Source organism: Drosophila sulfurigaster, chromosome 3, assembly GCF_023558435.1.
Source record: "Drosophila sulfurigaster albostrigata strain 15112-1811.04 chromosome 3, ASM2355843v2, whole genome shotgun sequence".
In the NCBI taxonomy this organism is placed as follows: Eukaryota; Metazoa; Arthropoda; class Insecta; order Diptera; family Drosophilidae; genus Drosophila; species Drosophila sulfurigaster.
The window spans coordinates 9002801-9016465 of record NC_084883.1 but is presented as its reverse complement, the minus strand read 5'-3'; the positions used below and the strand labels follow the sequence as shown (position 1 = coordinate 9016465).

At 41.3% G+C, this 13665-nt stretch overlaps 1 protein-coding gene across 7 annotated transcripts in view; it reads left to right on the top strand.

Moving 5' to 3' along the window:
- Positions 1-13650, top strand: part of LOC133840576 (KN motif and ankyrin repeat domain-containing protein 1) — a 39979-nt gene extending 26329 nt beyond the window's left edge. For 2 of the 7 annotated variants that reach the window (XM_062272476.1, XM_062272474.1), the window contains 9 exons: positions 1960-2234; positions 2347-2842; positions 8224-8627; positions 8687-10077; positions 11443-11958; positions 12029-12275; positions 12340-12552; positions 12637-12837; positions 12897-13650. In XM_062272476.1, the coding sequence (XP_062128460.1) occupies positions 1960-2234; positions 2347-2842; positions 8224-8627; positions 8687-10077; positions 11443-11958; positions 12029-12275; positions 12340-12552; positions 12637-12837; positions 12897-13058 (3905 nt within the window). In that variant the 3' untranslated portion in view covers positions 13059-13650. Of the gene's footprint in view, positions 1-802; positions 909-1959; positions 2235-2346; positions 2843-4994; positions 5542-5574; positions 5974-8082; positions 8150-8223; positions 8628-8686; positions 10078-11218; positions 11375-11442; positions 11959-12028; positions 12276-12339; positions 12553-12636; positions 12838-12896 lie in introns of those variants that run through there. The other 5 variants (XM_062272475.1, XM_062272478.1, XM_062272477.1 and 2 more) reach the window with 5 other exon arrangements.
- The last annotated feature ends 15 nt before the right edge of the window (positions 13651-13665 follow it).

Genomic DNA, 13665 nt, shown 5'->3' with positions numbered 1-13665 from the left:
ACAAGCATTTAGACAAGACACAGACAAGCACTTAGCCTGACACTCACTTGGCTACCAATTAGGCGACATTAGACAGACCGCATTCTTAGACGCCCACAAAGCAACGCCCATAACACATGCCAAACTGAATAAACAGCTGTGATTATGCGTGTGCGTGTGTGAGTATGTGAGAGTGTTTGTGGGTGGGTGTTTTGGTGTCCAACATTACAGTGTGGATAATTAAGCCGGCAAGCAACGTCATTAAGAGCACGCCCCCGTAATCGGCCATGGTCATGACTGCTGTTAATTACAACGACAACAGTCTGCTGACTAGCTCATCAATATGCGGTTAATCGGCCTGGCTAACATTGCGGTGCTTGACACACAACACGTATACGCCGCATAGTGCAGCCAACACTTTCACAAGCACACGCCCACAAGCAACACGTTTGCTTTTTATGAATGAATCGAATCGTGCATTGAAAGTGAAACCGTGAAGTGGTTTTATTTAAACAAACTTCACATGTAGATGGCGCTACACATGAGACCAAGCAGAAAAGCTTCCTCCATTTCACGCTGCATTCGTATCTGGGCGTTGTTTTAACCGCTTTTCTAACGATAAGAGCCCTAAATGCTGCGTATCTTATCGCCCATTTAGCGGCTTGATGATGAGCTCAACAACAATTTCGATTCTTTTGCCATCGTCCAGTTGGGCTGAGGACGCGCCCGTCAAATGGTCGGCTGAAGAGAAAAACGCGTAGCTTGCACATTACAAACGCGTATTTCTCATTATCGATTAAAGTTTTTTAATGGGCCAATGCCAAACGCATGCTAGAAAATGCTTTGGAATTTGTTGTGGTTGGTGGTGCTCTGGCTATGGTATGAAACGAGGCGGCAACCACGTACTCTGCATAGAATTTGCAGCACAAGTGAGTGAAAGTCGCTTATTTTTATGCTTTGTAGATACAAATATTCATACAAAGTGCTTTCAATGATATTCTGCTGATTGTGGTTTGAGGAACTCATTTGTATTATCAAAATATTAAATTATATTTTGGATAGTTTGATTGAAATGCTGCCAAAGATAGCTGTGACTAATTAGATATAAAATTTACTGACTAAAGGTCGCATGTACTTAAATATCATGGTAACAAGTGTTATGAGACAAAGTAGATTCAAATTAGAACTCGTGTTCTAAATAAATCATATAAAATTATGAATTAGGAATTTGTAAAAAAGTCATAGTTAATTTAAATTACAACTTTCTTTTTCGTATAAAGTTTCTTAATAAATAATACTGCAAGGTAATGTTCTATAAAATTCAGAGTTGAGTTTTTCCAAAAACAATTTGCAATTGAAAATATCTAAATATTATTTATCTTTTTCATAAGAAGACCCAGTTTCTCAGTTGAAAATATCTAAATAATATTTATCTTTTTCATACGAAGACCCAGTTTCTATATAAATAATGCTTCAAATGAAAATTATATAAAATCTTTCTAAAATAAAAGCAACAAAGTTTCCGAGTGAATCGGATGCCGGGTGCCTTATCTAAATTAAGCCAAATTAGTTATTATATGACGCAATTAAATATATAAATATGGCCAGCAAATCACACACAATTATCTCACGGATACGTTCTGAGAAATGCGCTTAGCTTGTCGTTGGTGCTGCTGCTGCTGCTCAAATTACCAAAAGCCGAAACATGTTTTGGCCAACGCAGGTGTGGCACCGACTGCCAAATGCTGCTTGCCACGCACAAAAACTAAGCCAGACGTTGCCACAACAAAGCAGAAAAGAGAGAAATATGCTGGTTGGCTTTATTGTTTGGGTCTGGCCAATACCAAGAAGCGAAAGCAGATGAACTCAAGACGACGTGACCTTGATAGTGACATTTAGATATACGACTTGTCTGCAGTCGAGATACATTTAACATGCTCATCCGGTCTCCCTTCTCTCTCTCTTTTTTTCCCTCTGTAGCTCGTCAAATGCCGGGCAATAACAATGGCACCCCAAGCTCATCATCGTTGACCGGCTCGGTGCGCAGCTGCAACTGCTGTCCTTATGGCTACCACATCGATCTGGATTTCGTGCGCTACTGCGAGGCCTTGGCCAATGCCAAGCCCAGCGAGAAGGAATTGCAGCGTCGCGATCGCCGACGATCACGCAAATCGATGGAGTTTATGCTGGGCTTTGAGAGTCTCTTCGGTGGCGATTGGCAGGCGGAGAATCGAGTGCAGCCCAATTTAGCCGAGGTAAGTCATAATATTCCGCTTTGATCTGAGTGTGTGTGTGTGTGTGGAAAGATGAAAGTGTAGCTCACTTCACGCTCGATTAACCTGTCACCTGTTTACATCTCCCTGGCAGGCGGCACATGAAAGCGAACCGGATTCGCCACACCAACTCCCGGCGGTCGGGCAATCGCCCAGCTATCGGCCACGCTCGTCGTCGGTGCCACGCTTCACCTATGGCGGCCTCGCTCCACGTGCCGAGTCACCCTATGGCACAGCCTCCTCCACTTGCTCTTCGCTGCGTGGCGGCATCGAGAGCGACGCTGGCGTCTATCAGCCGCACAAGTATACCAACGGATTCAGCCATGCCCGTCCAGCCAACAGTCCGCCGGAGACACGCGCCTTTCTCCACGAAGCACTGGATGAGGTCTGCAGCGACTTTGAACGAACACTGGAACGTGCTTCGTCCAAGCGACGCAAGGCTGGCGCCTACAGCTACAGCAATGGCAGCTCACTCTCCATGGATCGCAACAACAACAGCCTAAGCTTGAGCTTGAGCCTCAGCAATGGCCACGGTTCGCCGAGGGAGTCGAAGGGAAACAGCACTTGGGATCGCTACTTTGATGTGCCAGGTGAGTGAGAAACTGTCCGATGTACCAGAAATAGATAAGGAAATACACTTGCCTATGTTTGCCTCGTTGCTGTATGATTCACTGTCTGCAGACGACTTCACTTCACTTTTCTGCCAGATACTTTTGCTTTCAGTTTTCAGTCTTTTTTTCGCTTTTTGTTGCTTAGCAATTAGCGACGCCGCAGCACATGTGACACTTTTACGCACGAAAGTGTGAAAAATTTTGCACAACTGTTGGAAGTTGTTGAATGCTGAATGCTGCACAGTGGAGCCAATTGAATAAGAATCTATTAGAATCACATAAAGCAAAGGAAGTGTAATGTTTACTTAGTAATTCGGCCCACTGTAAAACTGACAACATTACGCATGAAGCTGTCAACTTGGCACACAAGTTGTTAGATCAAAGAAACATTTAAATGCGGCTCTAAAAACTCACAGTTTACGGTCACAGTTGCTCGTAATTCAATTTTCCGCCTGAACTAAAGAAAATAAAATAAAAACTCGAATTGCAGGGCAATCAAAACACATTAAGCTGGACAGAAAACCATAGATACAGATACAAAGCTGCAGATGCAGATACTTCGGGATACTTCACGCCGATACACGCAGATACAATCTTTTGCTTTTGCTGTTGCTGTTGCTTGGCATTTCAAACTCAATTGGAGTTTAGAGGCGGCGTGGCAGCAACTTCAAGGCAATTTCAGGCATTTTTATCTTAAATCAATTTTGAAATGCGCATTTGGCGCTCAATTTGCATGCAAATACAGCTCATGTTGTCGTTTTTTATTCGCTCTTTTGCTGTGGGGCTGCTGGCCCGTTTTTCTTGTATTTGTTTATGCCATAAATTTGCCATAAAGTGTGCAAAAAGCAATGCAAGAAATCCATGCAAATAAACAAATCAAATTGTCGCTGTTCTTTTTTTGGTATTTCGCCTGCGGACAATTCAGCTGGGCAGGAGGGAGCATAGAATTGGCATTGATTAATGATTACTGTGAATACATACATACATACATTTATGAGAGCCCGTACTTTTGTGTCTATTTGAACTCGTAATGGATGGCTTTAAAATTGCCTTTAATCAAATTGAATATTGCCAACAGAAATGTGCGCCAAAACAACACAAAAGTCTTTTCTCAATTGACGCTGACAGATGAAAAGAGCCCAGAAATCTATCTAACAATAGACAAATGCCAAATGCGTGTGCACAGATAATAAGTATTTGAACAACCTTGAGGCCTAAAAGCAACTCTTGGATCTAGACTGGCGCCAACAGAAGACACTTACAAATTTGCTTAGATAATTATAATCTTACAACTAGTTTGAATAGAATTCTCGTTTAAAACGCAGTAATAACAGTTTTTATGCACTTAAATTTAATATCGAGTACAAGCTCATTTTAAGCTAGTTAGCAATTAATTCGAATTTGATCGATTAGCAACAGTTATGTGATTGATCGAATGTACTTAAATGTTGCCTAATAGAAACAAGTTTCGTCATCGTCGTCGTCGTCGACAATTGCATAGGAAGTTGCTTTAACACACGAATTTTCAAATCGAAATTACTCTGCAAATAGCTAATGAAATACTGCTGATATTTGCTTGTAAAGTGATTGAACAAATTTTGGTGAAGATCCACCTTGAAATACATTTTGAACGCCGGCCTCGCACTTGTGGCTGCAGCTAAAAATATTACAGAATCGGTTTGGGTTCGCTTTGGGTTTTCTTTCTTTGGCGTCATCATAACAATCAACAATACTCGTATCATTTAATAATGTGCATTTAGCTTATCTACGAAACTGTTGTCTAGTTTTTCTGTTGCTTTTCGTTTACATTCTGTTGTTGTTGTTTAGATTGTTTAATTAGTATTTACTGAGCGAACGACGACCTTATCGCTGGGGCTCTCTCTCAGCTCTCGAGCTCCCAATATTGCTGCTATATATTTGCTGCTGTTTTTTTTTATTTTTATTTTTTGTTGTGTTTTCAGCGTTGTTTTTGTTGTTGCTTCTTGTTAGTAATACATAACATTTGTGTGTTGTGCTGTGCTGGTTTTGCACAAGAGCTGTTAAATAATAACAAAATAGCTGCTGCTAAATGATTTCAGTTTTTTGTTGGTGGCCGCTACTCGAAAATCTCAACGCAGTTTGTCGGCGACTTTCGAACGAAAAGCATAAAATGTGTCGAGCAGCGAAATAAAAGCAATTAAATTAGCGAAATGCTTAAAATTAAAATAAGTAAACGAGAATGATGACGAATTGCAAATCGACTAAAATAATAATTAAATGAATAATAAAAACAACTATCGAAATGCTCGCTGAAAGTAACGACAAGCAAACGAAATTAAATCGAAATAAAATTTGATTAAATGCCAAGGAAACGCGATCGAGATCATCAAAATAATTCGTCATAAAAAATCGATCAGAATTATATAAAATTTAATTAATACTAAAAAAGAACACGCGCACATAATAAAAAAGAAAAAGTTAAAAAAACGCACGTGTTTTCTCAAATTAGAAATTGAAAATCAAATAGGAAAATAATTTAAACGAAATTCAAATTTGTTGACAGCGAAACATAAAAAAGAAATACATCTATACTATATAGAAAAAGAATAAATATACCGAATCTATGAATAATATTATATATGCGTTCTCAATGCCAGTCTTTACGGCCTTAAAGAGAATCAAACAAGAGTTCATGCTGAGTGAGTTTGTGCCCGAGTAATTTTGTGCAGCACTGTAAATGATAACGCGTGACGCTGACGTGACGTTTTTTTTATTGTGATTGTCTAACAAATCAAATCAATTAAATATTGTTTATTACTCACATAGAAAATGCCTTAATTAACACAACAATAAAAGGCAAAAATATCATTATTATTAATATTTTTTTCTGGCTTTACTAAAGTGCAATGTCTACCGCCTTGAACGCTGATTACGCTATTGCTAATAACAATAATGATGCTGAATTGTGCAATTATCTAACTAAAAATCAATAACAAAATCGTTTGCAACCATGTTTGCCACATCCAACGATACTTTGCCGCTGCGACGCCACAAGGAGTCGACCACATCGAGGAAGATCAAAATGAAAGCGGAATCGCGGCAAAGTCCACCAAAAAGCTGGTGGCATGATTGTAGGTTCATCATCAGCTAAAGCACCAGCTAGCTAGCTACTAACTGTATTCAATTTTCATTTTGCTAATTTTCTAGCTCATAAAAACTGATTAATTATAGTTGAGACTTTTGTGCCGGTCAATGCTACCAAACACGCGACTTTGCTATTCGTGCTCTTCTGCTTTTCAGCTTTTCTGCTTCTGCTCTTTTTTGCCTGCTTTGCCTTGACCATCTTTTCAACAGCTCAGCCAACTTGGCACCGCCGCAAGCACACACACAACAAAAGAAATACAAAATAGAAATCTTTTGCTTTTTTCATTTGCCGTTTCTTTTAGTTTTTATTTAATTTCGTTCGTCGACAGTTCAGTGCACAGTTGGTTTACATAGAAATTAAGTAATAACAGCAAATGGAGCAGCATCAGAGACAAAGTGTAAAGAAACAAAATAATGCTACAAAAAACAACAAAATAATCTTGGCAGCCGGCATAGGCGATGAGTAACAACACTCAGTGCACACTGCTTGCGATAATTGTGCGTATACGTGATTTTATTAGCGCAACGTTTAATATCAACTGTAAAAGCAGATCGTGCGTATACGTGATTAAATAACAAATGCAAAGAGAGTAGTTGACCTTTTAATGTGTAACATATGTCAAACATTTGTAATACGTATTACACTATATTTTGCAATTATAAAAACTGTGTTTTTATGGCATTTCAAGATATCTAAAATTGAATTAGAAAACTAGAGAACTTCAAAGAAAAGAAAAGACATTAAATGTGTGACACTTATATGTATTTATGAACTTTTAAATTGCTTTATATTTGTCATTCAAAGAAGATAACCTTTTAATGTTCATATTAAGCATTTTTCAAATGTCTTCCTTTTATCATATGAATAGAAAACTAGATAATTTCTACAAAATTTAAAGAGAAATTATAAGTTCTGTATGTTTTATATATATTGTATTGTCAACGCTGTAGTAAATTCGATGATTTAATTAAAATGAGTAGTTGACCTTCAAGAGTAACTTTTTTCAAATGTTTGTAATGCGCATTATTATATTATTTGCTTTTTTAATCTATGGAATATTTAGTAGTATATCTTTATACCAGTTATAGCTTGATAGGTATACTTTCGTATTTTTGTGGTTCTTACTTGATTTAATTAAATTTTGTTTTTTAATATATTGCATTTTCAAGTCTTTTAAACTTGATAATTTCTTATAATGAAATTAGCTTGCATTTGTGATAAGCATTCTTTTAACTATAAAGCTTGCATTTTTCTTTATTGTATTCTTAAGGCAAATAGTCGAAATTTGTCTTACGCATTAATATTTTTTAATATTAAATTTATATTGTTTAAAAATTAGAGAATTTCTAGCAAATTTTAGGAAATCTTATTTATTGAAAGATTAACTGCTGTCTTTTAATATTTTTTTTTATTGTTTTATCCAATTATTTGTTCGTTTCTATATAATGTATTTCAAGACCTTTAATATAGAAATTAGATATTTTCTAGTTGACATTTGTGATAGGTATTATTTTTTTAATTTTCCTGTATTTTTCTCTATTGTATTTTCAAGGTGTCTATTATAGGATTAGAAAACTAGATAATTTATAACGCCATTGAACATGTGCTGCACTTTTGTGCTATTCATGGTCAGATAGATAGCTGTTACAATGTGCGCTCTTCAGTTGATATCATGTGGGTAATGCCGTTGCCCCAACGCGCACATATAAATAAATTCGTATAAATAAATGAGTGCTATATATTATGAGTATGTAATGTAGGCAAAATCAATATTGAATAATAATAACAGCGTCGTCGCCAGTCGACGTCGCCGGCTTATCTACAGTCGACGCCATGCAGAGGGCACAACAAAAGGACGGAGGCAATTCTATTTTGTTATTTTTTTTTTGTTGTGTAGTATTTCAGTTTTGCCTTTGTCGTATTTTCATTTTTTCTACGCTTCACAGTTTTTGTTTGGCTCGCAAATTATGCGCAGTGTGACACAGTTTTCGGCTAATAGTTAGATAGCGTATCGTATATATACTACTATCATATTTTTTATCACCAACAAAAGAAATCAAATCAAAATGCTTCGAGCTGTTGGAGCTTCAGTAGGCAAATGCACGAGCTTATGGCAAGTCTGCAAATAAAAATAGTTTTGAGCAAGGCAATTGACAGAGCAAGTAACCAAGTGAAGACCCTCAAATAAATTCATATTTTCTATATTAATTTGTATTATTTTCCATTTATTTTTTAGACTCCTGCATGGCGGGCAATCGCTCGCCGCGGTCGAGCACGCCGCGTCTCTTTCAGCGCTCCAATACGCTTCCGTTGCAGCAGCGTCCGAGTCCCGCCGAGGTGCAGTACGAGAGCTATGTGCAGGCCACGGTGGCAGCCAATGCCAAGTCGCCAGTGGAACAGCTGGAGCAGCATCAGGCGAAGGCCACGCCACCTCCGCCACCTCCACGACGCCATCACTTGACCGCAACTCCCAAGGCGGAGCAGGCGAATGGAAGTCCGCTGCAGTCGCCAGTCAGCTCCGAGGCGGGACAGACGACGGCGGATGCACAAGCTCTGTGCCAGATACGCGAGCAGATGGCTCTGAGCCTCAAGCGGCTTAAGGACTTGGAGGAGCAGGTCAAGATCATACCCGACATGGAGGTGAGTCTGTCTATTCAAAGTGTATTAAGATCTGGGTAAACTTTTGTTCTCAATTTTAGCTGGAACTCAATTCGTTGCGTGCGGAGAAGCAGCGCTTGCTGCGTCGCAACGAGGATTTGCTGCGAGGACAACGACAGACGCCTTCGCCACCGAGTCCGGGTATCAAGAATGCCTCTCCGGTGCAGTTTACGCCGCAACGGATCAGTCCCGTCTCCCTGGAGAGTCTGGGCGCACGCATGCGCAGCAATTCCGTCTCGCCCAGCATTATACGACGCGATGTTGCCACACAGGCGGCCAGCAAGGTGATTGCCACACGAGATGTTGCAGTTGGCGTGCAGTTGGCCACTCGCCATGTGGGCACCCAGCAAGCGGAAGCCATCTACTCCCAGCTGGAGCTAAAGCAAAAGATTGAGCGAGCTCTCGGGGACGCCCAGCAGCAGCGACTGCGTCAGCTGATCTCGGTGGGCACACAGATGTATGTGCCACAGCGGGATCAGAGGGACACGGGCGTGCAGACAGTGCCACAGCGTGCGGTGCTCAAGCACAATGTGGGAATTTCAGCCAAGCCGCAGACACGGGAGAACTTCACCAGTTGCAAGCCGGATGTGCGCAGCGTAGGCAGTTCCGAGCATCGGATCAACGATGTGCTCTGCGAGAAGTGTGCGGTGGTCAAGCGCAGCGTTGGCAGCGGCACCGACGAGCCCATGGAGAAGCCAAAGCCAGTGCCACAGTTGCCAGGACGCAGCAATACCTTCAGTCTGGGCGAGCACGAGCAGCTCGCTATTCAGCGCAAGGCTGTTGGCTGCCAGACAGCGATGGCCACAGTGCACACAGCTGCCAGTCAAACGATAACCACAACAGTGCGCTCTACGGGAGCCCAGGTGACTCCGGAGCATCAGCAGGTTGCCACGCAGTGTGGCGTGGACACAAGCAGCCGGCAAACGGACACCAAGGGACTGCAGCGTCTGACGCGAAGCACGATTAAGGCGGAGCAGTTGATGGCGCCGTTGTCACGTCCACAAACGCGCCACACGGGCAGCAATACTGAACCGGAACCGGCACCAGAAGTGGTGGCTAAGCCAAAGCAGCGTACGGCGCATTCGGCTTGCAACACGGAGCAGGTGCATAAACGCGACGTCGGCTGTGGCGACATTGTCAAGCCACACATCTCTATCGCCTGTGCGGCCAACTACTGTGATTCCTGTAAAGAGGCCATCCAGGTGCTGGCCAGGGACTTCTCAAAGGCCGACATCCCAGTGGAGCCAGCAGCTGTCAAAGCTACGCCCACAATTCGTCGCTCCAGTTCAGCGGATTCGCGCATACCACGCCCCAAACATCTCACTAGTCCCAGTCCCGTGCGAAAGCAGTTCCAGCGCCAAAACACTTACACGGTGCCAACGACTCCAGCGACCCCGAAGAGTCCGAAGGCAGAACGAAAGACTCGTCTGAGGTGAGTTTATATGTATACCCGCTAGCCATAGGATGGAACGCTGTACATTTGTGTTGATAGGAAATATATGTTGAAGGTAGATGAAGCTAAGTCCGTCTGTCTTTCCATATGAATACCTAGATCTCAGAGACTATACGAGATGCGAAATCGAAGCACTTTTTATATCAACATACGAGATATACATTTCAGTATATGTCAGTATTTTCGGATATACTTATTTAGTATAGTTAGATGATAATACCTAACTGTTTTGCTTTTATTGAAAACGATATATAATACTAAATATAAATTGTAGGGGTTATATTTAAAGTGTTCAAAAGTTTGTTGAGTGACAATTTTAAATTTAATAGGATAGATGTAAATGTAACATAGATGTCTGAAAATTAGATATAAATACTTATGTATATATGAGCTTGCATAGATTTTGAAGTATCACTAATGCTTAGATAATCGAATTGAACATTCTTAACTTCAGTTTTGTTATTAGACAAATTTTAAAAAATAATATTATAATGCGGGGATAGATATTGTCATAAATTGATGAAGAATTCGCAAAGTTAGATAGGTTAGGTAGGACCGGCTGCCCCTGTACGGGGCAAAGCATAGACCAGTGGAGGTCCGTAGCTGTACCGGCAAAGTTAGATAAAATAAAGATTTTTTATTTTATAAAGATTTCAATAATATTTATGAAAATTATTTGCTAGTTTGCTGAATTCTCTCATTACATTCATTAATTTTATGCGCTCATATTCGTTTATTTTATATATAAAACATGAAAAGATAATTGGGTTTTAAAAAATATAAAATATATAGAACTTTCAAAGATAATAAGTTGGATAGTTAAATGCGAATATCTCTAAATTGTAATCAAGCATAAGTTCATTCGAATTTCTATAAACGCGTAACCACTGTGCCGTCGAGCATAACAAAGCGCGAAAGCTTTCAAGCGTATGCTTTTTAGCCAAGACACAAACCAGCCGCTGGGCCATGACATTTGCGTGCCATGCGCAAAGTGGCTGCCCTCGGTTACAAGTCCGAATCGGAGTGTGAGTCCGAATGCCGACCCAGTCACATTGACCTTCAGCTTCAGCTTCATCGTTAGCCACAGTTTTCGTTTTAGCTTTGGCGCGTTTGCAGCTGCTCTCGCTTCCTTTGTCGCCTTTTGTTGTTTTTTGTTTGTTGTTTGTTATTTGGATTTTCGTTTTCCCCCCAAAATGGTCTTTTCGATGTTTTCCGGCCTGAGCAGCTTCACCTGCTATCCTCTCGTGATCAGCGGCTGCTCCGCGCTGCTCTTAACGTGGGTTCAATGGGAATAATAACTTTTTCCCCATTTACTAAACAAATCAATGCTTGTATTTCTTACAGCTCACTGCAGGAAAAGCCGCCAGTTTTGGTGCTCGATGCCACAACCGAATCACAGAGCTTCATCAAACAACCGTCCAGCAAACCAATTGCAACGTCCCAAGATTTGGATTTTACCCAGCTTGGCGACGATGAGTTGATTGTGCGTGAAGAGAAACGTGTGAGCATCAGCTGGTCACGTGATGCTTCGCCAGCGCCGCTGATGAGCTCCTCGGCCACGACAACGGCCAGCACGAAGTCCGCCTCGCCAGAACAAGCGCTGACCGCGTCCAGTGACTCCAATGTAGAGCGTGAAATCTCACAAGGGGCACGCAAAAAGTCAAGCACTCCTCTCAAGTCTAGTCAAAGCGAGGGGTCCCAGGTGACTGTCATCGAGAGGCGGCCGCAGAAGGAGCCAGTTGAGGCCGTCAAGGCAGAGGAGGAGGAGGCTAAGGAGGAGGTGAAACTGAAGGACGAGCGACCTCCAACAAAGGCTCAGCTACATCAGCTGGCCCAGGCACCCTCAGAGCCCAGACAAAAGTGAGTAATGGCCTTCTGTAATTGTTTGCAAATATTTGCTTTATAAATTATGTTGTGTTGTGTGTGCTAGGACGGAACTGCACAAGGAGATGAAGGATGCCCTAAAAGTCATCAACGATTCGCTGCTCAAGAAGCTGGGCTCTAAGCCCTTCTCCTCGTTCAGTCTGAAGGCATCGAAGGCAACCATTGGAGAGCATTGGTTCCGCATTTCTAGCACTGGCAATTCAAATCCACACGAGGTTGAGGATTATCTGGACCACTTTGAATCGTTGTCGGTGCCACTGCTGGAATACTGTGTGAATCTCTCCGATAGCAATGTGAGTTAGCGTCACAGATAACAAAATGTCAGTGTATATTAATGTTTTCATTAATCATTTATAGGGCAACACGGCCATGCATTATGCGGTGTCTCATGGCAACTTTGACGTCGTATCCATACTGCTGGATTCCAAGGTTTGCAACGTAAACCAAATGAATAACGCTGGATACTCGTGCGTCATGCTCGTATCGTTGGCCAAGCTGAAGCAAGCGGCTCATCGAACGGTCGTCGAGCGACTGTTCCAGATGGCCGATGTCAACATACGAGCCAAGAAGGTAGGTACGAGTCAGCTAGCTGACTTCAGCATTGGATAATTACCTAATTTCCCTACTAACCATTCCTTTTTAATCCTTTTGCAGCACTGCCAAACCGCACTGATGCTCGCTGTGTCGCATGGTAATGGGGACATGGTCTCCATGCTGCTCGATGCCGGTGCAGATATCAATATTCAGGATGAGGATGGCAGCACGGCGTTGATGTGTGCGGCGGAACATGGACGCGTGGATATTGTGAAGCATTTGTTATCGCAACAGGATTGCGATTCCCTCATCCAGGATGTGGTTAGTATAATGAGTCACTTTGCCTACCCAACATGATAATTAATTCTCGTACTTTACAGGATGGCAGCACAGCCTTTAAGATTGCATGGCAGGCAGGACATCGGGACGTGGGTCTGATGCTCTACGTGCATGAACAAATGCTCCGGAGCAAGCTGCCCAATCGTGGTGATCCCATACGCAAATCTCTCCCGCTGCCGCTGCGCCCCAAGCCAGCAAAGTGAAGCGAAGCGAAGCCATTTTTTGTATTAGCGGCCAAAATGTCGAACAAAACATTAGTCTTTAAGCAATTTGAAATTAGCATTTCGTAGCGCAGCGTAGTTGAGCACATAGCAAAAGCATTCCATATCCGAACGTTTTGTTAATACGATACAATACTTAATTTAGTTGGTGATTAATCCCAGACACACACACATAAAAGGCGCTCAAAAGCAACCAGATATTTCAACTTGTATACTTATTTGTAAATTTGTTTTTTTCTATTTATTCTACATTTAATGTCTAAGGCTAAAAAGCTCACAATTTATCATTTAAGTTTAAAGTTTAGGTTTGTCAACATGCAAATATTAATTCTTAATACAATTAATATATTCATTTGTCCATCTAAGTGTGTACAAATTAAAATACTAATCAAAATACTATTAAACTAGCCTGGGCTACATGAAGTAGCAGCCATAAATAACATATATTGTTTAGGGAACGAGTAGTAGAACCATATCAGCAAAACGACAATGCAAATACGACATAATTAACCACTAATTAAATACAAACAATTGTAAAGCAAATAATAATAGTAATAAATGAGTAATTCAATTATTTTTGCAGAGCTAC